General features: G+C 39.5%; 1 protein-coding gene across 1 annotated transcript in view; it reads left to right on the top strand.

Moving 5' to 3' along the window:
* Positions 1-24,140, top strand: part of GUCY1A2 (guanylate cyclase 1 soluble subunit alpha 2) — a 296,894-nt gene extending 272,754 nt beyond the window's left edge. Inside the window, exon 8 of the mRNA XM_074957390.1 lies at positions 1,943-24,140. Within this exon, the coding sequence (XP_074813491.1) occupies positions 1,943-2,150 (208 nt within the window). The 3' untranslated portion in view covers positions 2,151-24,140. The remainder of the gene's footprint in view (positions 1-1,942) is intronic.
* The last annotated feature ends 2,327 nt before the right edge of the window (positions 24,141-26,467 follow it).

Genomic DNA, 26,467 nt, shown 5'->3' with positions numbered 1-26,467 from the left:
TACATACCTTAGCCAACCCCATGATTGAGATCTAGCAAAATAAGCACAATTATTTACCATGACTATTTTATTATTAAAGAAAGGGGAGAAATTAAAGAAAACAACACAAATTATAAACTGATTACTTCTGTTACAATTTCTTCTGTATGCTTCTCTTTGGAGTGCTTTGAGCAGAGATTACACTTTTAAGAATGGACCAGCCTTTCATGGGGCACTTTTCTCTTGGTAAGTTGAGACCAAGATCTGATTCCCACAAATTATTTTGTAGCCAATCTTAGATATAGATGGGCAAAATAATTTCATTTGGAATTTCCTTTTGGTCTTAATAATAAGACAGTTTTTAGATGGGCAAAGTAAGCACTCTCACCAATCTATATTGAAGTTTTGGGGAACTTTTCCTTGGATGGTTTCTTCTTGTGTCTTCTCTGTTCTTGTTGTCTGTGTCGTAGCTTTCTTGTAGAAATGGACAGGATGAATTGTGAATTGCTTGCTGTTTAAACAGGGTAGCAGAGGGTGTATCTGTGTGAGGAGTGGTCACTGCAGGGTTTTTAATACTCTCTTCCTTTTTCATTCCATGAAATTATATAAAAACAGAACTCTTTTGGCTTTGTTTAGATTCCAAGTTGGTTGTCACTCTTTCATTGGCTTCATGCTTTTTAAGGTTGTCTTAGCTGGCACCTTCATCTCCTGACTGTCATCTGTTTAAAGAAAATGAAACATTTCAAATTGCCTGTTATTTTTGTGGCAGGAACATTCCAGATAACCCTTTAAAGTTAAGAGTTTACCTTCTCTTTACTCAATCCATTTTCAGAGCTATTCCTTCAATTTTATTCGAGTTCAACAGGAAATTAAATTCTGTTTTCAAAAAGTCCAAACATTCCTATTATTTATAGAAATGATTTTAGTTCTCAAAACAATCCTTTAAAATGAAATAATTTTTAAAATCTTTAACTTAATAATTGTTAAAGAAGTTGCTGATTCTTTATAACAATTTTGGAGAGATGATTCTTCATCTTCCTGAGTTAGGTGAGGGAGTTGCTTGAGAATTACCAGTAATTACTTAATTTCCCATTAATATAAGTATTCTATACGTAAATGGCTTATTACATTAATAATTAGTTTAGGTTATTAGAATCCATGTTGGTACATAAAAGCTTTTTACCATTTACATAGAAATGACAGTAGGAAATTATATTAAGAGTTTTGCATTTAGCTAACATATTTGCAAGTATGCATTTCACCAAAGTGTTTGCCATGTCAACATTTATGAAATAAAGAGTAGGTTTAAAGTATTTCCAGTATCTTTTCTCTAAAGTTTTAAAGACCTAAGCAAAGAGGTTTTTCTTGCAAAAGCGTGAGGGTTGATAGAGACCCACTTTACCTCTTGACTTATTGCTCTGATAACTCAAATCTGTATTCCTTTGTGCAATCAGTTTTTCCCCCTAAAACATGAATGTTTTACATGGTTTGTTTGCTCTTGAGTCAAGGTGCTCAGAGTTACAATTTTCTGAGTTTGTATAGTACTGAGGGTAATAAACATGGTTTTATGGCTAAGAAGGGGTTATGTTTTTGACATTAGCTTGTCCTTCGGGACAGAAAGCAGAAACCGCCTGCAATTTCTTCAGCCAGCGTTTTATACCATAACTAACTAAACAGATACAAATATTGTTATATTTTCAAGTATCTTGGCTATAACATAATTGTAGCTATATCTTAGTATTCAATGACCTAACATCAAACAAAATAAGTTATCATTTTATTAATATCATTTGGCATCAGTATTGAGGTCTGTCCACACCAGGATTCTGGCTTGTGATTGGTTAATATTCACACAATAATTTAAGGATGTTTCTGACTGGGGGTTGCACAGGAACTATCTTTTAAAGATTTACTCAGACTATCAGGCCACATCATTCTTGATTGCCTCTTTGTTTTTTCCTAGGCTTTTGAAAAAGGAAGAAAACTTTACTTTTATCCCTCGGTCCCGTGAAGAGCTTCCAGACAACTTTCCAAAGGAAATCCCTGGGATCTGTTACTTCCTGGAGGTCACAAGTGGTCAGAAGCAGCCAAAGCCCTCCATTTCGTCTGCCAGAGTGAGAAAGGTTTCCTACAACATTGGCACCATGTTCCTTCGGGAGACAAGCCTATGAGGCCTGCTGCAGATCAAAGACTAGTCAAAAAAGCACAAGCCCAGAACTGGGTCATGAGAGGAAAGTTGGATATTCCTTTTATTTCACTGCCTTGTCCTGGACAAGCAGTAAAAGCTCTATCTAATGTCAGGCAATAATTATTTTAAAAGGTGGGTGACTGCTGTCAGTAAACAAACTGGAAAGAGGGAGAAAAAAATGAAACAAAATACTTCTATTTCCAGAGGAATTATTGGTTGTAAATTTCAATTTGGCCCCTTAAAAAAAAATCTTTGGGGTTGATTTTTGTTTTGAACAAAAGTGGGTGATGGTTGTCTGGGTCATTTGCACCAGCGAAGCAGAACTGAGCATCAGTTCTGATTATGCATTCCTACATTAATATGTCATTCACCAAGGTAACAATGTTTTTTAACTTTCTGAACAAACATTTCATACATATACTGTAGAGTGCTGTAACCTTCCTAGCAAGAGGAATATATAATTCAGCACAATATTGTAGGGATTTTACCTATTTTTATACATATTTCACTTTCTTGACAATTACATTCCATATACTGTAAAATGAGTGAGCTTTTCAGAATAAGCTACTATATATTTCAGATATTCTCTCTCTCTGTCAAAGCTTATTATTATACAAGTGGCAAGACTTTTGACTTTTTGGCAACAAAAATATTAAGGAAAAAAAGAAAAATACATTGGTAAGTCTCTTTACATGGCTTTTATGGTTTAGATGAACATTGTCTTGCATATATACTATAAAATGATGTTCAGATGTTCAGTATTTGTCCTACTAGTAACGTGTCCAGTCTCTCCAGAACAATGCAAACAAAGGCTTAAAGATCAATGTCTTGATGGGTAAAACAAAGTTCTGTTGCATACCATGGGCCTCCTCTCATATCATCGATTTTATGTAGAAGTCCTTATGACGAATGATATAGCCTATTGAAAGCAGCCTCCAGCAGATATGGGAAGCACTTTGGGAGGTATTTCCAAAGCAGCTCAATCACAGGAATACAGGTTCCATTGACTTTTAATGGGACTTGTGTTCTTCAATCGCTTAGGAGCTTTTGAAAATCACATCCTTTATTAGCAACGTTACGCTGGAAGTTTCATCTGCTGCTGGCTTGGCTGAAATGTTGCTGCTTTTTCTAGTGCAGAATAGACTAAAAGACATAAACATTTAAAAAACGAAAATGCTTACCTATAGTATAATGCAAATGACTGTTCAAAATTTAGATTAATCAAGATCAGTAAAAAATAAAGGGCCAGATTCTCATCTATTGCAAATTTATGCAACTCTGTTGTCTTCAGTGGAGCTATACCCCATTTACATCAGGGGAGGATCTGGCCCCAAATGGTCATGTCTTCAGACAGACTTTATTTTTTCAGATTTCACCCTTTCCATTGGGTTTCCTTTTCAATTAGCACTAGCTGTAGACCTGCCTCTGCAAGCCTACCCACAGCAGGGTCCTAGTCTTACAGACCAATGCTGTTCTATTCTTAGAGAAAACAGTTTGTTAGCTAATGTTTATACAGTGCTTTTGAAGATGTATAGCTCTGATCGAAAGCCCATTGAAATTAAAAAAAAAAATCTCAGTTTTACCAGCAGCTGCTGAGTGCTGAGCAATTTTCAAAATCAGACCACTTGTTTTGCCCAAGTATTGGTGTAAGGCCCTAATTTGAGCACTTTTTAAAAAAAAAAAACTTGGCCCTTGGGTGAAATTATCCCTGCACTTTGTGCTATGGAGAGGATAAAAGGAGTCGGAAACTCACTCCTTTGACCGACAGTCTGTGGCAATGGTGGGGGATCAGTCAGCACAGCCTCGCCTCCAATCCTAGAATCTGTTTCATGACAACTCTGCATGTTTGGGGATACTTAGTTTCTGGGAAACGTGGTGGGGTGGGGAAGGGCCAACTCCAACCCAAAGGGATTTCCTCATGTAAGAGAAATCTGATCCTGTCACAAGCGTGTCCTGCTACCATGAGGAAGAGGGGACCTGAGGTTAGCACTGAGAATAGCTTTAATGTGAATGCCCCAAGCATCCATCTGCTAGTTTCTCCCATGGATCTCAGAGCATCCCTGGGGCTAGAGGTCTCTATCTCCTGTCTGCTATGCAGTGGAGCAAATGCAGCTCCTCCTCCACCATCCAAAGGCTGACCTGATGAAAACTCTTTGGACTTGAGATTGCAGCATTTCCAGCCTGACTGCAGACCTCTCCTAGCTTTCTGCAAAAGAAGACATGTTTTGGCCTGAACCATTAGTTTACACATGTACAGTATGTAAAGTGCATTTTTCATGCAGTGAAAACAAGTGGTGTGGACTAAAATCACAGATGGTGAAATGGTCCAATTTATCTACCCCACCTCTGTCCCAGCACAGCTGTGGTGTTGCTTCCTAATTTATCAGTGTGCAAACTATTAGAACAGCTAGTAATATACATATATTGGACATCTATATTTCTAACCTGTGAAATTTGAGACCTTGCTGACACATCTTCACTGTGCAATAGTTTGATCTGAAGATAACACCCTCTCCTGTCCCCACTGTTTCCTCTGATCACCCACCCACCCCTGTCAATAGCTCATTTCATCATGGTAATTCTATGGAAAAGCTTTGTGGGTAGGCAGATGTGACAGGAATTCTAATACCTTTGGAAAATGGCATGCAGAAGGTAGGAATGATACCCTGAAGAAACCTGTTGCAGGGTGTCCTTCCAAGCAGCTAATTTATAGTAGAAGTGAATTTATAATCCTAGAGATCAGTGTAAAAACTAAAAATTGTTGTCAGCATCACCATGGAGATAATGGCAGTGTTTGCAAATAAATCTGCTGCTCCCAAAATCCGAATGGATTCACACTAAGAATATACAATCTCTGCATGTATAAAGGTGACACATCCAAAGCATCAGCAATGATGCAAAGTACTGTGTTATTTGCTTCTGTGTTATGACAAGTAAAGTTGATCAAAAGCTGCCTTCCCTAGAGAGTAATTTCCCTACCGCAGTGAGAGAGAAAAGTGTGGAAAATTTCTCTGTGTTGTTCAATTTATGATTTGTTCCTGCCGTAATACTGCTAGCTAGCTTTTAATTCATTTTTGTGGATGGCTCTGTAAAGTCTTAGCCAGGAACTCAGCAGGATATTAGTAAGACACCAGACTCTATCAGTGAAGGTCACTTCTGGTGGAAAAGAAACCTTTCAGTGTGTAGCTTTCATCTTTCTGGGGATGTTTTTGCCTATGGGAGTGGGTCTTTGGGTTCCCTGGCTGATTTTGTGAGGGCTAGGTGACGTAGCGGTGGACTTGTGGGGAGTGCTGAAAAGTGTGCAGAAACCAGATACAGGTTTTGGGAACCTCCCTTTCACCCAGACAATAAAGGCTCTTTGTATGGCCATGGTCTAGAAATTGCACAAGAACATATTTGCCTAATTGTAGGCAACAGCATCTGCTGTTTTGTAGCTTCCATAAGGATAAAATCTGCTTTCTCTGATGGTGCTGAATACAGAGGAACCAGTGTTAGTCTTGTGTACAGGACAAAGGGAAGGATGCAATGAGCCCAGGCAAGGGCTGATCAACCTGTGTATGGCATAGACTTGTGCTCTCAGGCCCTCCCACTGCTCCAGTGCAGAGGACTTTGTTGTAGATCCATTGTCTCCACCCCAATCAGACGCACTAGTTGACTCCTCTCGTGAGAGGGAACACAACAGCCACAAGGACTACACCAGTTGTGAGGCTGCAGTGTGAACCACAGGTCAGTGTAGCCTAAGAGGAAGGATTCCTTCCTCCCGCTGAACTTCCCCAGCATACATGCTGTTAGTCACATTGTGGATAAGATTCAGGAACTGTCCCAATGAGCAAGGAAAAAATAGTGGAAGTGAAGTTAGAGTGATGGCAAAAGTTAAGTTCCAAGCCTGTGTGGTGACATCTGCCATACAAAGCCACAGGCTTTGACGTGAGACACTTACTACTATACCAGGACACTACAAGTGTGGCTGTCCTGCAGGATCCCAGGGCCTTTGACTTGTGCAATTCCCGAGAGCCTGCCCACACTAACTATGTTTGCGGCTCTGGGTTTACTGCTCATTCCCACATCTGATTGCTGAGCTGAATGTTTGTTTGGAAAGGCATATTGAAGACTGGCAACTTGCCTCTACAAACAAAACCCAAAGCTTTTAAAACCTATAAAACCTTTGATGGGAATTGTCTATTCAGAAGAAGAAATCCACAAAGTTGACTGGGGAGCAAGTCCTCATGCCGTACTACCACACTTACTGTGTGCATGGGACATGTCATGATACTATAGTACCCAAACAGTGCCACCTGCCATGACCTGCACATTTATAAATTGTACCTGCAGTTTGTCTCCATTTTTCAAAAACTTGCATAATGTGTTGTCTCCATTTAACACACACATACGCACATGAGATGATGCTGCAGGTGTGATTAGGGTGAGATGCTTCAATTCCCAAGTTATTTTAGTCAGCAGACAATGCAGTATTATGCAATGTCCTGTACACTTGGGACTTGCTACACTCTGCTAACCATTCTAACTTTGTAGATTTTTTTTCCTCTGACAGTTCCCCTGGCATATTTAAATGTATAAAAGCTATGTTGACTTGCACATGGATATGAAAACAGTGCAAATTTTCAGTGCATGTATCTTCATGTGTAACTGCTGCTGTGCTCTGAAATTTTTCAGACTACTTAAGTTGTCACATTCACTCCATGCAGCCCTCTGTTATCCAGCGGAAGCACTGAAACCTGCTAGTGTCTCCCCTCTTCCAAACGAGATCTATTACCTGACTTCTGCCGAATGCTCAATTTCTGCTGAGAAAAGTTGAATTCATGCTCCAATATAATCTCATCGCTCAGAGCTTTGCGTTGCTGTTGTGATGCTCTTCTGCAAAGATTTCAGCTTGAAATAGCTCAGAGGGAGAAGCAGCAAATTAGCACCAAAACACACAATATATTAGGGCTTGTCAAACTTTAGGAACCAAGTGGCCCATTTTCACAGAGATGCATAAGGAGAACACACGCAGCTCATACATAACACCATAACTCAGATTAATGCTCGCACTGGATCACTTATCCCATGCTCCCATTGGGATCTCTCTGCCAAGCATAGGTAGGGCTGTTCTAGCTCCTATTGGTGCCAATAACAAAACCACTACTGGGATGGTATGCTTGGCAGTCTCTTTTCTAGAGAGTCTCAGGACTGCAGTGTAACATATGCGGATGATGCAAAGCTGGGAGGTATTGCCAATTTAGAGAAGGACTGGGATATCATACAGGAGGATCTGGATGACCTTGTAAACTGGAGTAATAGTAATAGGATGAAATTTAACAGTGAGAAGTGTAAGGTCATGCATTTAGGGATTAATAACAAGAATTTTAGTTATAAGCTGGGGACACATCAATTAGAAGTAACGGAGGAGGAGAAGGACCTTGGAGTATTGGTTGACCACAGGATGACTGAGCCACCAATGTGATATGGCCATGAAAAAAGCTAATGCGGTCTTGGGATGCATCAGGCAAGGTATTTCCAGTAGGGATAAGGAGGGATAAGTCCCGTTATACAAGGCACTGGTGATACCTCATCTGGAATACTGTGTGCAGTTCTGGTCTCCCATGTTTAAGAAGGATGAATTCAAACTGGAACAGGTACAGAGAAGGGCTACTAGGTTGATCCGAGGAATGGAAAACCTGTCTTATGAAGGGAGACTCAAAGAGCTTGCCTTTTTTAGCCTAACCAAAAGAAGGTTGAGGGGAGATATGGTTGCTCTCTATAAATATATCAGAGGGATAAATACCGGAGAGGGAGAGGAATTATTTAAACTCAGTACCAATGTGGACACAAGAACAAATGGATATAAACTGGCCATCGGGAAGTTTAGACTTGAAATTAGACGAAGGTTTCTAACCACCAGAGGAGTGAAGTTCTGGAATAGCCTTCTAAGGGGAGCAGTGGGGGCAAAAGACCTATCTAGCTTCAAGATTAAACTCGATAAGTTTATGGAGGAGATGGTATGATGGGATAACATGATTTTGGCAATTAATTGATCTTTAAATATTCCTGGTAAATAGGCCCAATGGCCTGTGATGGGATGTTAGATGGGGTGGGATCTGAGTTACTACAGAGAATTCTTTCCTGGGTATCTGGCTGGTGAATCTTGCCCATATGCTCAGGGTTCATCTGATCGCCATATTTGGGGTCGGGAAGGAATTTTCCTCCAGGGCAGATTGGAAGAGGCCCTGGGGGTTTTTCGCCTTCCTTTGTAGCATGGGGCACGGGTCACTTGCTGGAGGATTCTCTGCACCTTGAAGTCTTTAAACCATAATTTGAGGACTTCAATAGCTCAGACATAGATGAGAGGTTTTTCGCAGGAGTGGGTAGGTAAGATTCTGTGGCCTGCATTGTGCAGGAGGTCAGACTGGATGATCATAATGGTCCCTTCTGACCTTAATATCTATGAATCTATATGTTGCTGGCCTATGTGTTGGCAGAGCTGAGGTGGGGGAAGTTTGCACAGCAACTGCCCAACTGTCCCCTGAAGCCAGTGAACTAGTTCCTCACGTTCACGTAAACTAAACATTCAGCCATGTATTTTAAAGATATTTTTAACAATGGTATTAATTGCAATAATTTACTAACAGCACTGCAACAAAAATGTACACACTATTAAACCTCTCATGAATGAAAGATGTTCTTAGCCTTGGCCATCAGAGATCATGCAGAAAAAATCAGTTAAACAATATATAATGGGGGGAACTTGATAGCTCAGTACTAGGATGCAGAGCATTCACCTCTACAGTAGATCACTGGTTCACCTTCAATCCAAATCATTATCACTAGGTCATTGCAGTGGTTCAGTGGTCTTTGCAAAGTGATCTTAGTTTGTTTCCTACGGGACAAGAGTTTACATTGCAAAGGCCACTACACCAAGTGATGTGAAGTAGCACCCTTGTTAGCAGTCCCAGCAGAAAAGCCAAGGGTTCCAGTGGGCACAGATGCTGAACTAGCCTCTGGCTCTAAGAGTTTGTTCTACGTGGACACTGTGAGACAGAGGGCAGGGAAAACTTGAATTTGATGAGTGGACAAAGATAGGATGGTAGTTCCAGACAAACGTGTTTCTTTATTGTTTTGTGGATGGAAGGGAGAGAGGAAAGGGCAAGAGAACAGAGTTGATACTTGACAGAGGCCTAATCAGTACCCTCATATGCTCTCTGTAGAGCTCAGAACTTTCTAGTGAGCAATACTTAATACCCTTGTCCAGTCATAATGGTGCATCTTAACCTTGTCATCTATCCTGCTGCTCATAGAACTGTATTGCTGAGAAGCAAAACAAACAAAAATAAATGCTTAGCAGGTACATAAGCATATCCTGGGATGAATCAATTACAATATGGTAGCCACCACAGTGGCTTACAGGAAGAAGGGCTGGAGAGAGTGACTGTAAAACAACCTCTTCCTTCTTGTGGCTGGAACCTTTAAAGAGGAGGTCAGTATTCACTGTTACTGGATATGATCCATTAGGGTGTGATTTAACAAAGCATGTGCTTAAATCACACTCACTAACTCACCATGGCCCAATTCAGAAAGAGTTTTATGCGGCCTTCTCTTGAAGCATTTGCAAGAGTATACATTACTCATCGTTAAGTAATCCTGTAATGAAAGATGGAAGCAAAATGCATAAGCTCCAGCGAGCAGAGAGATGGTTGCCCAGCAATCCTTAAAATTGAGTTTTCTGGCTTTTGTACACTTAAATCTCAAAGTTAACATTGTATTAGTACAATGGCTTGCATTGAATTGTATATATGCCTTGGAAAAAATTTTCCCTAGCAATACCACCTTATGATTATTCTTGAAGCAATAAATTAATCCAGGGAAGTGTTAATTCTTGTAATATCTTCTGGGTCATTATTGGGAAATAGATACATACTGTATATCAGCAATAAAGCAAACAGATGCGTGGTAAGAGGATAATCTCTCCAGTATACAAAGCAGTAAATGTGTTGAGACTGATTAAACCCAATCCCTTCTCTTGGACTGTTAATCCATCTCATCATATATATATTGTCAATATACTACAAAGTCATTATTCATCCTTCCCTAATGAGGTCTGGACATGGTGCGCCTCAACAGCTGGTTTTTCTGGGACCTATTGCATGTGGGACATGGGTATGAATAAATAACTGAGCAAAGAATGTTTTTAAAAAGTGAGATATTGTTTGAGGGAGTGGTAAGTGCAGAAACGACGTGAAGCAATCGGATACATGGATACAGTTTTTGATTTTTCCAAGGTTTCTGGTTGAAATTCTCCTGTAATTTTATGATGATCAAGGGATGTGGTTGTGCCAGATTATTTGTAATCATTATGTGGAACAAATTTTTTAGACACACCTAAGTGATGTAGGCTCCAAAGCCAAATTTTCAAAAGAGATTTAAGCACTTAGGACCCTAAATTTCATTGATTTTCCATGAGACTTAGGCTCTTAAATGTATAAATCACTTTTGAAAATGTGACTTAGATGCTTTTGAAAATTTTATTCCTAGTGACATATGCAGCCAAAAGCTAAGTGTCTGTTTTGTTTTGTTTTTGTTTTGTTTTATGTGGGTTTTGTTGTTTTGTTGCTTTTTCAGCACTACCACTACTCCAGGATGTAATGTGGTGTCAGCATACAGGGTTGGGAGTCAGGAGACCTGAGTTCTGTTCTATGCAGGTACTCACACCTTATTCAAGGTTGTGTTCCCAGCTCTGCTGCTGATTTGATTTGTAAACACTTTTAATCTCTCTGCACCTAATTTTTCTGATCTGTAAAATGGGGATAAGACTTTTTACCCACCTTTCATAATGTGTTGTGAGGTCCTCAGATGGCAAGTGCTGCACAAGTGTCTGACTGTTTATAGAATCATAGAAGTGTAGGACTGGAAGGGACCTCAATAGGACTGGAAGGGACCTTGCGTTGCTATTGCCTTGAGTGCAGGGACTCAAGGCAATAGCAAGGCAAGGTAATAGCTAGACCATTGCTGACAAGTGTTTGTCTAACCTGTTCTTAAAAACCTCCAATGATAGAGATTCCACAACTTCCATTGGCAATTTATTCCAGTGCTTCATTCCCCTCACATTTAGGAAGCTTTTCTTAATGTCCAAACTAAATCCCCCTTGCTGCAATTTAAGCCCATTGCTTCTTGTCCAGTCCTCCGAGGATAGCAAGAACAATTTTTCTAACTCCTCCTTGTAACAGCCATTTATGTACTTGAAAACTTATCAAGTCCCCCATCAGTCTTCCATAGACTAAACAAACCCAGTTTTTCAATTTTTCCTCATAGGTCGTGTTTTCTAGACCTTTAATCATGTTCGTTGCTCTTCTCTGGACTGTCTCTAATTTGTCCACATCTTTCCTGAAATGTGGCACCAGAACTGGACACAATACTCCAGTTGAGGCCTGATCAGTGCAGAGTAGAGCAGAAGAATTATTTCTTGTGTCTTGCTTATAACACTCCTGCGAATACATCCCAGAATGATGTTTGCTTTTTTTGCAACAGTGTTACACTGTTAACTCCTATTTAGCTTGTGATCCACTATGACCCCCAGATTCCGTTCCACAGTACTCTTTCCTAGGCAGTCATTTCCCATTTTGTATGTGTGCAACTGATTGTTCCTTCCTAAATGGAGTACTTTGCATTTGTCCTTATTGAATTTCATCCTATTTACTTCAGACCATTTCTCCAGTTTGTCCAGATTGTTTTGTATTTTAATCCTATCCTCCAACGCACTTGAAACCCCTCCCAGTTTGGTATCATCTGCAGCCTTTATAAGTATACTCTCCATGCCATTATCGAAATTATGTTTCAAGATATTGAACAGAACTGGACCCAGGACCAATCGTTGTGGGATCCCACTTGATATGCCCTTCCAGCTTGATTGTGAACCATTGATACTACTCTCTCAGAATGGCTTTCCAACCAGTTATGCACCCACCTCATAGTAGCTCCAGCAAGGTTGCATTTCCCTAGTTTGTTTATGAGAATGTCATGCGAGACTGTATCAAAAACCTTACTAAAGTCAAGAAATACCACATCTACCGCTTCCTCCCATCAACAAGGCTTGTTACCCTGTCAAAGAAAGCTATTAGTTTGGTTTGACACTATTTGTTCTTGAGAAATCTATGCTGACTGTTACTTATTATCTTCTAGGTATTTGCAAACTGCTTGATTATTTGCTCCATTATCTTTTCAGGTACTGAAGTTAAACTGGCTGGTCTGTAATCCCCCAGATTGTCCTCATTCCCCTTTGTATAGATTGGCACTATATTTGCTCTCTTCCACTCCTCTAGAATCTCTCCTGTCTTCCATGAGTTTTCCAAGATAATTGCTAATGGCTCAGATATCTCCTCAGTCAGCTCCTTGAGTGTTCTAGGATGTATTTCACCAAACCCCGTGACTTGAAAACATCTAATTTGTCTAAGTAATTTTAATTTGTTCTTTCCCTATTTTAGCCTCAGATCCTACCTCATTTTTACTGGCTTTCACTCTGTTAGACGTCCAATCACAACTAACCCTTTTGGTGAAAACTGAAACAAAAAAGTCATCTAGAACTTCTGCCATTTCCACATTTTCTGTTATTGTCTTTCCCCCCTCATTGAGTAGCAGGCCTACCCTGTCCTTGGTCTTCCTCTTGCTTCTAATGTATTTGTAGACTGATTTCTTGTTACTATTTATGTCTCTAGCTAGTTTAATCTCATTTGTGCCTTTCTAATTTTGTCTCACACTTGTGTTGTTTGTTTATATTCATCTTTTGCAATATGACCTAGTTTCCACTTTTTGTAGGACTCATTTTTGCATTTCAGATCATTCAAGATCTCCTGGTTAAGCCAGGGTGGTCTTTTGCCATACTTCTTATCTTTCCTACACAGTGGGATAGTTTGCTCTTTTGCCCTTAATAATGTCTGTCTGAAAAACTGCCAACTCTTTCCAACATTTTCGCCCTGAAACTTGCTTCCCATGGGAACTTAACTACCAACAACCTGAGTTTGCTAAAGTCTGCCTTCTTAAAATCTTGATCGTGGTGTTTTCCCTCCTTCCATTCCTTAGAATCATGCACTCTATCACTTCATGATCACTTTCACCCAAGCTGCCTTCCACTTGTGATTATGTACAAATCTCACTTTTAAAAAATGTCAGTCAAGTTTCTAGCCTGCATATTTTTAGAGAAAAGTTTGAAAAAAGTGAAACCTTAAAGGCTCAAAGGGCAAAGAAAAAGAGCAATCAAATTTTTATTTTAATACCTTGATTTTATTATTTTGATTTTGGGGGGTGCTTGTCTTAATTTTTGAATGTTTGGGGTTGGCCAGACTATAGTTAATGAATGTGAAACTTTTGGATAGATATGACACAAACTATAGAAATGAGGCAGCTTGAAGCGTTTGTAGCATATAGTTGCATTGTGGTGATGGATGCTTTGGAAATATACGATAGAAATGTAGTAAATAAACACCTGTTATTAATAAGAAGTGGAATTTCTACTGCTATGCAAGAGACTTTTATTGGAAGATGATGTCTAAATTGAAAGTTCATTTCTAGGAGTCTGTATGTAACTCAGCCCACAGTGCAGAGAAATGATGTCAGCTTGTGTCTGTTGCACAGCTAAGCCCTTTATACTGTTACTTCAGAGACAATACTGTGGGTGGGATTTTAAAAGGGCCTACATGATTTAGGATGACAAGTGCCACTGGTTTCATTTAGGCCTTGTCCAGACTAAGGTTTAAAGGTGTAATGTTGGAATGCATTCGCTGACATGTTCTTACTACATATTTGAAATGTCTAGTGTTGACAAGGCACTCTGAAGGAAACCCTGGCCTCACTGAAGTCAATGGGAGTCTTCAGTTAATTCCAAAGGGGCCAGGATTTCACCCACTGCCTTTGACATGTGCTAAATTAATATGTGGCCAAACTAAATTAGGGTGGAGCCTAGGCTTTAATTCAACCAGTTTAGCATGTGTTAAAGTACATACTGCCTTATCTATACTAAACTTCATGTCTGTTAATTAGAACATTAATTAACATGTTCTAACATCACACCTTTTATCTTAGTCTAGACAAGGTCATAGATGCTTTTGAAAATCCCCTGCATTCCGAGTACACCTTGTCTATGCTTCCAGTTTATATTTGCCAGCTAACTAATTAGCATTTTGTTAAATTGCACACTTCTGGTATCTTTGTTGTCAAACTACTGCCATGTAGCTTTGAGCCCTCCACTATACCATTTGACATCTGGGAACTTCAGTATTTCTTACCTGACAATGACGAAAAATTGTCTGGCCAAAACAAATAATTATTGAGAGCAAGAGTCCACTCTTTAATCTATGACACCTAGGGTCTTTTGCCAAATGAGGAAATTCTGTGCTGAGCTTTGAATGTTGGCCTAATGGGAATGATCGTTTTCTATAAATTATGTGACATATTGGTTGCATGCCTCTCCTTTCTTCCTTTTAAAATTGCCAATTCCATTCCTAGGCCATCTATGTAGAGTTCCACTGAAAAAATGATGGTTACAGAGGCCATGGGAATGATTTATTTTGGCAGAAGGGTGGAGGAAATGGTATGTAGTCATTCACACAGCAAATTATCATTTCCTCAAGAGACATGAAATTTAGAAATACTATCATGCCTAAAAGCTGAGAAACCTTGCAGATTTTCTTTGTACAGTAAATGGTTTCTGTAATTACTAGGAAAAAAACAAAGTCCTAAGATAATGGCACCCCATCTGACATGAACTGCTGTGATAATGAAACCCAAACGGTGCTGAATCGCCTGGCTATTATTCTCACTCACTTTAAAGGTCAGCTAAGAAGCTAATTTCCCAAGTGGTGTGCGTAGCTTTGAGACAAGGCAACACCAGTCTTCTTTCCAACAAATCTACTCTTTAGAGGGACTGGATTAGTAACTCACAGGGATAAAAATAGATCATCTATGGACTTGGCAGAGAAGCCTAAATTCAGTAACAGAGAAGGTAAATCAAAATGTCAGAACATCTGGAGAAAGAGCAACAAAGAATCCTCAATTCAAAGAAACACACTCCAGAGATTAAAATAAAATAAACATGAACTACCAAGTGGAGTACTGACAAGATTTAGACTTGATTCTAATTTTTATTCCTTACATACCAACTTCAGGTTGCTTTGATCAGTTGAATCACTTCTGCCATAATGGCAAACTTGAGTGCCTTAATTTGGGCTTGATCCTGTGGGGGACCCAGAGGCTGTACTACTGAATTCAGAGATATTGAGCTCCCAAAAACTTCAGATGGAAGTGCTGGTGCTCAGCACTTCTGCCAATCAGGGCAGTTGTTTAGATAGCAGAATATGGATCCTGAGGCTTAACATAACCCAGTTAAAAATTATGATTTAAATCACCAAGTGGAAAACCTAGATTTAAATCATCAGTTTTAATCACCTTTTCCATTTGTACTTTAGCTATTTCTAAAGAAAGATGCATTCTCATTGGCTGATATAACCATTAAAACATGTTGATTTACAACTAAATACAGACTTTACACTAGATTTGGTACATCTTTTTGATACATAGGAGGGCACACTATAACTAGAGTAATTTTCCAGGGGGGATGGAGTCATTCTTACGTAATTTGAGAACTGAGCCAGTCAGAGCTTAGGGAGGGAGAAGCTATAAACTAGGAGAATGAGACCACCGAGGTGGGCTCAGTGGATGATCCTGATAAGATACATGATGGTATCTCCTGGAGTCAGAGGCCAGGTCCCAATGCCTGTGATGACTTTGCCAGTCTTTTGCAACCAGTAGCACAGCCGCTGGGTCCTCAAAAAATCAAGCCCTTAATACAGTACATTGTGCCATATTTATAAAACTTGACCTCAAAAGTTAGGTGTTTCCCCCCTGATTCTTTCTTTACATAGCAAAGCAGCTTTTTAAGGCAAAGTTTTTGATAGAGCCTCACGGCTTCAACCTATTTATTTTTTTATTTAAATGTTTTAAGAGCTTATAATAAGTTTAGGCCTTAACATATTCTGTATTAAATTCAGATTTCATTTTAAAGAGGTTTATTTTTAAAAAGAAAATCATTACAATTTAAATTTAAAAAAATCAATTTTTTTTCAACAAAATCAACAATTTTTATGCACCTTGCATAACCCCTAAAAGTCTGAAATGTCTATGGCCAAAGTGATTCAACTGACATAAACAAAAGCCAAAAACTGATATGAAATGAGTGAATTAAAAACAAACATACCACTTTAAAGCAAGTCAAAAGTTTGAAAATGGAGTCCTTTGCTTTTAACATTCACGTCAAACATTCATTATATATATATATGAGCATTCGCCTATTTTACACTAAGATTTTGCCATTTTTGTGAAGTAGGTTTACTTTTTGTTTGGCTTTTTTGGCAACATTTAATTTGCATCCATGACTTTCTCTTAAGTTCGTATGTATATTCTGTATGTGTAACCTATTCTTCAGTGTGTTGTGTGCCCCTCTTCTATGCGTGATCCATTAATGTGCCTATTAATCTGCTGCAGCTAAGGGAACTGAGCCTTTTAGCTCAGGCAGGAGAGACTCATACTATAAGCTCTAGAGGAAGTGGGTTCAGTTCCTGGCAAAGATAACAATGGCACTTCCACATGTACACGCACATACCCAAAATCAAGTGAATTCCCCTTCACTATTTCTGAATGTAAAAGTGAAAGGAATTAGTCTTTGTATGTTTCAGATAGAATTGTCCCTGTTTTCTGTAGAAATTCCCTCTACTGTGTATTTCTTATCCACAAACTTCATCTTTTTCTTCAACTCTGACATTTCAAATCCAAACATTGAAATGTATATTCCATTAATAATCTTTGAATTAGATCATCAAATCACTATGAAACATATTTGTAAAGAATCTGTGTTGAGTGTGGTTAGTGTAACCCTGCAGGTGGTGCTCTCTCCCATGTAGTGGCACCAAGACCACTTAGAGATGAATGAGTCTGCTACAGTCTTAGCTAAGGGCCATGTGGCTTTCAGATCATGCAGTAGAGGCACATGGACTAAGCTTCAGAGGTCCCAGGTTCAATTCTGCCTGCTGATGACCGGAGTCTGTTGGCGTTACAAGTGGGGGCTTGTCCAGGATATCAACTGGGATGTCTCTGAAGCTCTGGATGTGCTTCCTCAGCTAGGGGAAGTATCTAACCCCCACACCTCTTGAATGTGGTGCCCCGTCCCATGCAGTGGCGTAGCCAGGTGGAGAAAACAGGGGGAGCAGAGATAAAAACCAAAAAAAAAGGCGGCACCCGCTAGTACTCACCCGGCGGCGCTCCAGGTCTTGGACGGCGGGTCAAGGACCCCGCGCCCCCGCCGCCACCGCAATGCTGCCAAAGACTGGAGTGAGTGAAGGACTCAACGCCAAAGTGCCGCTGAAGAACCGGAGTGCCGCCTGACCCGCCGCCCAAGACCCAGAGCACCGCCGGGTGAGTAAAAATTTAAAAGGCGCCAAAGAATTAAAAAGGCACCACTTCTGCTCAGTGGGGGAGCGGCCACTGCCCTGCTCCCCCCCAGCTACGCTACTGGTCCCATGTAATGGCACTGAGATCACTTAGAGATTAATGAGTCTGCTCTACAGCCTTAGCTAACAGCCAGGTGGCTTTTAACTCATACAGTAGAGGCTCATGCACTAAGCTCCAGAGGCCCTAGGTTCAATTCTGCCTGCCGATGACTGGGGTTTGCCAGTGTTACGTTAGCACCTCCGATAGAATAGTGTATTATCAACAGAAAGGGCCCGAGTAGTGTATGAATTTTTGGTCATTGTGTGCTATTAGAAACCTAACCACAACAGAGAGTAGAAGACTGCATCGGGTGTGGGACTTAACTAGTATTAATACAACATGACTGGCACTTAACTATATAACAGTATTACTATTAAGCTTGTACAATTAAAAGAACAAAATCCCAGGAAATGCAAAGGTTAAGACTCCATCACCATTAACCTGGCTGCATTCTACATTCTAGGTTTCGTGGTATTTGTTTTATAACATAAATGGCATACTTTGCTGCACCGTTAACAGGATAGCTAGGAATATGAAACACGAGATGTGTGCAATTCAGCAGAGTGAAGATTGCTGTTGGACCCTACCTCTTGCAGCTCGTGGTTGTGATCTTAACACTGCAGCCTTAACTCTGATTCAACAGAGCTAATTTTCAAAAAGAAAAGGAGTACTAGTGGCACCTTAGAGACTAACCAATTTATTTGAGCATGAGCTTTCGTGAGCTACAGCTCACTTCATCGGATGCATCAGAGCTAATTTTGGTTTTAATACCTGCCCTGGGAAAGTGTTAGCACATAGTTGTGCTGCCTCAGGATCAAACGGTGGACCAAACTGTGATACAATAGGGTGTCTGGCCCATATCTTGCTCCAGTGGAGGGAGAAGTAAGCTGTGCCAGTCCGGTACCCAGTGCAGATTAAGCTGGTCACCATGTTAGGCCATGCAGATTCAAGGTTCTGCCCATGCCCCACTGACCTGCATGGGAAGGGCAGCATCGTCCCTGCAGAAGCTGCTCTCCTCACACCTTGAAACTTCACATACAGGTTGCCCAGCCAGGGAAGTAAGGCCCTGCCTCTACTGGAGTTATGAGCACAAGAGCTTGTAGATTGGGTCCTTAATCACTGCCATATTAGGGCGCATTTAAAATGCTTCTTTAAAACATTATAGAGTTAATAGAAGGTAATGTTTAAAGAAATACTGTAATGTATTGGCACTGTTTTCTTTTAATATAATGGTCTCCAGTGCTGTGACTTACTTTACATATAGTTACTTTTTGCTAAGGTACAAAGTTCCATATTGTGTTGATGAGACTCTGTAGGGGCTGATTCTCCACTCTGTTATCCCAGTGCTACACTGCTATACCTTCATTGTACACCCACGTGAAACTGCTGGGAGTAGGGAATCGGGTCCAGGTTGTGCAGTTACCTTTGATTGAAGAGAGGGATCTGTGTTCCACAAACAGATCATTTTGTGGTTTGTTTTTGTAAAATGAATCAGGACTAATGGTGTGGACTTCAGGGACAGAGCTGCAGCAAGGCATCGCGTGTTCACTTCCCAAACATTTTTGACAATTAATTGTATTTCATGTGCAAAATTTTGCTTAGCAAAAAATATTTTTGCCAGTTGTCTACTTCCATTGTCCCAACCTCCCTGCCAATGGAAAACCATGCAAGGCAAAGCCCCAAACTGCTGACGCTGAGTTGAGGAATATCCTATCTCTCCCTTCCTTTCTCTTATAGGGCCTGATTCAACTTGGTTGAAGTCATTGACTTCCACGAGGACTGGTTCAGGCCAGTGTGGCCCAGTGCTGATGATGTTAGTCTGGTCCTGTTGATTTTGGTGGAATTTTTGTTTGTATAAAGACTGAGGACTAAATCCTGCTCCAATATGCTCACATGCAGCTTCAATAGAAGCCCTCCATGTGTATCCAAAGATAGTATTTGGGTATGAGTGAAAACTTTTGATTATGGAGAGGTCTTTCTATGTTCCCTCCTCCTCATTTCTAGGCTGTGGAATATTCTATGAAATCTTCCCAGCCTGTGGTCTGTCCAGAGCAGAGTGATGGCTACAGTGTCAGTTGTGTGAATTGTCATGAGAGGGGTCATTGGGCCGGAGAAGCAGTGTTTATATTTTGAAAGCTGGTGGGGGGAGGAAATTGTACTGCACTACAAAATATGAAGGTGAAATGCCGGAGATGTGTGTGCATTCAAGTGGAAATTGACTGGTTTCACTCTGGTGTGATCATTTTTTTTTCATAGCTGCATAACGTAATTTTAATGTGCTCCATACAATTTTGATTTAGTTAAATGTTTTCAGTAAAGATTTATGCACTGTTTGTACAAGCAGTTAGAGAGCTGTGAAACAAAAAAGTGGAATCTTGTAGTAGTGCCAGGAGAGAACTTGTATGGACATCAAATTGAGTCTCATTCAACAATTTTAAAGTTGTCTATCAGTATTGGTTTTTAGAACACTGTTGACTTTGCAGTCTGATACACTGCTCTCTTCATATAGCATTAGCTTTCTGGGTTAGGAGAAAATAATTGGCCAGAATAATTCCCATTTCGCAAGTGAATGAGTGTCTGTAGCCATTTCCGGTAGCTTAATAGTAAAAACATCATTCTAGTGTCATGTAAACGAGCAAACTGCCCTCTAGTGGTATATGCATGTGGCAGGTCAATCTCTTAATGTGTTGGTTTTACCATTATGAACCCTCGTGTGGACAGAAAAGCTTCCTGATGAATTTATTAGGCCAGGCTTTTCTGTGGTATAACCCCATTTAAACCAATGGAGTTACAGGGGAAAAAATTGCCTAATTTCCCCAACAATTTAACAAAGCAATCCACCTGCCAAAAAAGTCTACAAAGTATTCCACATCCCATTTCATAAAAATAGTTTGTTTACTGGAATTCACTTAAAAGTCTGTGCTTTCTGGAAGTGACAGTAGTTCTGTCTGATTAAAAATGAGAACTTATGACTGCTTCCTTACTAAGTGAATTTGTCTCTAACCAAAGAGTTGAATTAGCTACCTGAAAATTAATAGAATTTGGTTCTGTGATGATGTCTTTAACTGGTAGTAGTTAAAGTACATAATAAATATACCAGCGAAATCTGCTTTGTAGCATGAATGAAACTGAGCAAGAATTACTCAAGGTCGCAGCACCAGTAAAATATAACAACAGAATTCAGTGTTAATCCTTGTATGGGGACATGAATCTATGTAATACATTTATGTGCCATATGTATAGGCCATGGGAAAATTGTGTGTGCAGTGAACTACACATGGTCTTAGAGCTTTAACATCTCTACTGCTCTTCATAATAGTAGAATGTATATTTTGATAGCTGTGACCTTTGAGCTACTAAAAAAAAATTGCTCTGACGTTTGTTCTTCTTGTTTCATTTCCATTCTCTGAGCCTTTGTGCACACGGGTCTCCTTACAGGATGTTTTTTCGCAGGTTTTAGGGGGAAGGGATGGGCAGATGCTATCTGCAAGTGTTGTAGCTAAAGAGAGCAGTGAATGTCCATCCTGGGGAGCCTAAATCTTTTAATGATAAACAGCATTGTTTAAACGTGTTAGAGAAAATGAGGCAGATAGGATGAACAGGTTTCAGAGTAGCAGCCGTGTTAGTCTGCATTCGCAAAAAGAAAAGGAGTACTTGTGGCACCTTGGAGACTAACCAATTTATTTGAACATAGTCCCTTTTAAACAGCCTCTTGCTGTTCAGCCCCTGCCAATTTTATTATTGTCCTTCCTTCCACTTCTTTTCAAGCAGGTTATGTTCAACTTGTGATCTGACTTCTGTAAGTTGTGAGTAGTTTGAAGGCAAAAATGGTTCCTCTTATTTTACATGATTCCTTTTCCCAAAGTCACTTCATGCCTCAAACAAGGAGAGCAAACTTTACAAACTCAGTGTGGGTGAGTTGTTAATAGAAAATGCCAGGATTAAAAAAAAATGCCCAAGATTATCTTTTAATAACTCACCCACTATGTGTTGTGACTATACATCTTGCTTTCACAGTGCAAGCTGCTGTAATGCTGTTTGTTAGTTTGTCCTGAAGACTTTTCGTTGTTTGTTGACATATTAGATGCCTAAGGTGTACACTATAAGGAAAGCAATATACAATATACTAGATATCTTCTACTTTTAGGCTAGTACTCATATGAATGTTTCTACATGAAATGCAGGCTTTAATGTTCTTCACTGGACAAAGCAGAGACGCTTTGCCTTGTCGAAATAATAATGTAACAACACTTTAATTCAACAAACGCTTGTTCCTCCCACTTGTTTAATTCACGATAGGCTCTATCGTCTTTATGACCACCCCACAAATGCATTTTGAAAGGAAAGGGAAAATGAATGAGCTACTTTATTGCATGACCTTGACACAGTACCTGATTCATAAAAGAAAAATAAATCCAACATCTCATTTAAGGGTTATTAATGATGGGCCAATCTGCAAAAGGCTCAGAGGTTCGGTTTGGAAAAGCATTCAAGGGGTTGGGTGCTTATTCAGGCTCTCTGAAATTCTTGATTCATTACTGTAAGCTATTTCATGAAGCTTCATGTACGTTTTTCTTCTTTGTGCACTAGGAGAGCAACCTTTATTAAAGTGTTTTATCACTCCTGTTTCCAATCTCACCGGAAGTTCAATATAAACGGAGAAATAATTGGTTTTAAAAAATCAGAAATCTTCACACTCCTCAGAAAGGTTTGACTTGGGTTTGGTTATAGTTCAGGTTTGGCTCATGACCATGCTTATTTTGTCTGACTAGTTCGCTTGTCCATTGTTCACATGACTTTCTCTTGTTCCCATTATTAACACCCAGAAAGATCTCATTTATGGAAACTGAATAGGTAGCTCAAGTGAAACATATTGTGACCTGATTATGGGCAGGTCTCTACGATGCATCTCTAGGGTAGGCAACTCCCCTCCAAAAAGACTGGTCAGATCAGATGGAACGATAAAGCAGAGCCACAGATTTGAAACAGAAACTTGGATGTTCCAGGAAGAAAAGTGGTAAGGCAGGGAAGGGGTTGAGTTTGAGCTACCTTTTACTTTCATTAAACAAATCTCCTAATTGTTTGCACTGGTACTGAGTAATCAGCATGTACTCAATGGAACACCAACTAAACAGACCATGCTTAGTATTAGTCTTCCTATTGGTTTTAAAAGAAAGATGTTAGACAAAATGTACATCTAGTTATTGTTCCAGGTATGAGACATGTGGTCCAAATGCACATGTTGACATGCTTCCTCCTTCTCCATTTTTTCTTTTTTCGCTGATAAACCTTTTATAACAACAAACAAAAAGTGGAAAAAATGCAAGCATGGTGATAAAAGACCGCTTATCCTACTGCATGGCATGTGCCATCTCCCCTCCTTGCCATTACCATACATTCTTCTTCTTAGAGTATATTCAACATGCCTTGGGTGGCACGTGACCAGCATTCATCACCGATTCAATCCACAGGCTGGATCATTAGCTTCCCCGACCTGGGCTAGGTACTGACAGGGAGTGCAATGTGAATGCTGATCCATGCCCCTGTTACCATTCATTGAGCTTACACCATTCAAGCACAATGGTTGCTAGTAAAGCCAGTATTTACCAACTGTCTCTACACAGTAGTACCTGAGATCCCACAGTTAATTTCTATTCTGTGTATCTAACATCACAGTGATGTTAGATAGGTGATTTTCTTTTTTAACAGCAGCCACTAAAATAAATTGAGCATATGAATGACAGTATACAGGCAGTGGTCACAAGTAAATGTCACTCCTCCCTCCCCCCAACAAGATTTTACAATAGGCATTTTGTACATTACTGTGGATTACTCTGATTTCTGCGGGACCTGAACCCACCATCCCACTATAGGGTGTTAGAATGGGACCATAAAGCTGAAAGTTTAGACTTCAGACAGTACAGCAGTTCACTAGAAACCTGGGCTAGTGGAAGTATTGCCACATCAGAAACCTGAGGTTTTGAACAGTCTTGGACTTCCTAACTCCTAAGCTTTGGGCCTTACAAAGTAAAACCCATGTGACTTTCATTATAGCTAATAGGAATTCCCTGGCTAACACACTGCAAAAAAAACTTTGGAACTAAACTTTGGAACTGGGTGCACTGCAGAGCAAAATAGATTACTGTTATTAACTATGGGTCAATTCTGCAATTCTTTCTGCATAAGGAAATGCTACTCCTTGTAAGTGAGCAAGAAGAACTCGGCCATATCTGAGCCACTATAAGGAGAAATATTCTGACTCTTGACTGGATAAATCATTCCGTCTAATAACAAAGAGCACTTTCCCAAAACCGGCATTTTTCTTTCGGGCTTAGTTACATGGCTCATTTAGGCCCCACCCTTCCACATATTTAGGTGTGTGGGTACATTACTTACGTGAATAATCCCATCGAAGTCTACGGTGCTCATCCAAAGTATACTGAAGTCAACAGAAAGACTCCAATTGATGTCAGTGTGTTTTGAATCAGGCTGAAGGAGACTACATAAGTGAATAAAGCATTTGCAGGACTGGGCCTGATATATTTCCACACATTTGTTGGTGGTTGTGGAGGAGCTACACGTTCAATATCCTTCTCAAATATTGTAAGGCTTTGTAAGGTAAGATTTGTAAGGCTTTGTTCATTATAAATCAAAATAACTGATACAGATGTCTCTTCCACACTAGATTACATACATATATTTTATGAATCAGGTCTGTGACTTTCAACATATTGACCAATTTGTTTGCTGCAGTTTCATGGGGTTAACTCTTTGGTTTGCAGTGTAAATAATATTGTACATCTGCTATTTTATTATACAAATATATGTCCTGTGAATTGTTTCTTTTTAGAATGTTCTAGCTATGTCCTATTTTACTTACAATGACATCATACAACCTGGGTTTAATGTACAAATGTATCTATAGGGCATGATTTAAATAGTTTATATTTTGCAGTGTCAGATATATTTTGTTTTTGTTTTCTAAAATAGATGCATCTCAAAATCTGTCCAGTTCCAAAAATGGTTCCTATAGTGTCTGGAAAATATTTTCCCTTCTCTAATAGTACAGGAATACGAACCAGTATTCCTAAATGAAATGATCAAATATGTCTATTGTCACTAGCAGTTTGAGATTAGAAGTACATGTACATGTATGTAAGCATTTATAGAGTTAAACAAAACATCCAGTGTATCTTCCTTGCTTTTCATGCAACAATATCTTTTGATCATTTGGTACACTTTTTCTTTGTAACTAATATCTCTGAGTCATACACAGTGTAAATAGCATGATTCATTATGCAAAATTTCTAGGTATTTACAGATTACGGAAAAAGGTGAATTTGTATATGAAAAAATTAACAGTTGATCTGAATGACATAAAATAAAGTGGTGATGACTGTTGTGTGACATATTTATACGGTTCATTTCTAAATTGTCTGTTAAAGAAAAAACTTTTATTTGCCTTTTAATGTCCAGTTATTTACAGTATATTTACATCAATAAAACATACAAAAATATGTTAAAAGTCATGATGAATCATTGACATTTTAGCTTTGCCTGTTGGTAATTGTCCTGTAAAAAGCAGAGTTTAAAAAATAAACAAACAAAACCCCCTCAAATTCACTAGAAACATTATATAACCCCATAGGACAGACTGCATAGCCAGCGAATGTTGCTAACCAATGAACCAGCAAAGATTGTAACGATGTGTTTAAAAAAAACCCCATAAATAAAATATCACATTTTAGTAACTGTGCAGTTATTTTAATTTTGTTCTGTGTGATATATCCCTGTGTGTGGCCCTTGAGAGATGACTTCCTTGCTGCATGTAGCCGCAACAAAACCTGGTCTTAAATAGTTTAGGATTTCACCCAGGAAACCTTCTCCACCCAGTGGAGGATGAGTGAGGGACTGTTCCCCACATGTGTCACCAGTGCTTCTTCATCCAGGTAGCATTCTTTCCCTAAAGGTATAGTTGAACTCCTTCAGCCTGGGGTACATGATATGCAAAGTGTTGAGAACCCAGCATGCCTAAGCTGCTGGGCCAGTGTAGTGACTGGTGAATGGAAGTAACATGCTTTTTGCTAGTATGATTCATACACTTTAGTTTCTAGGGCCACACAGACAGTATTCGGTCACGTTCTGGTCTCAGACTAGTGTAAACCCAGAGTAGCTGATAACAAATCTGGAGAAATTCAATTCACTTTATTTCATTGTGAGAGGAGAATTTGGCCCATTAGCTACAAGTCCTGTGCAAACTTCTGTACAGAGATTTACCAATTAGTACAGAGTCTAACCTACATCTGGCACCGTAAAGACTAACACATTTATTTGAGCATAAGCTTTCATGGGCTAAAGCCCACTTCATCAGATGCATGCAGTGGAAAATACAGTAGGAAGACAGATATATACAGAGAACGTGAAAAAATGGGGGTTGCTATACGAACTCTTAACGAGACCAATCGATTAAGGTGGGCTATTATCAGCAGGAGAAAAAAAATGTGTAGTGATAATCAGGATGGCCCGTTTCAAACAGGTCACAAGAAGGTGTGAGTAACAGTAGGGAGAAAATTAGCATGGAGAAATAGTTTTTAGTTAGTGTAATGACTCATCCACTCCCAGGCTTTACTCAAGCCTAAATTAATGGTGCCCAGTTTGCAGATTAATTCCAGTTCTGCTGTTTCGTGTTGGAGTCTGTTTTTGAAGTTTTTTGCAACAAAGCCCCTTGCCAACTCTGGCCACATATCTATTCAAGGGACACCATCATAGGAC

Source organism: Natator depressus, chromosome 1 (assembly GCF_965152275.1).
Source record: "Natator depressus isolate rNatDep1 chromosome 1, rNatDep2.hap1, whole genome shotgun sequence".
Classification (NCBI taxonomy): domain Eukaryota; kingdom Metazoa; phylum Chordata; order Testudines; family Cheloniidae; genus Natator; species Natator depressus.
Note: the sequence above shows the minus strand (reverse complement) of the source record. Positions and strands in the feature narration are given on the sequence as shown.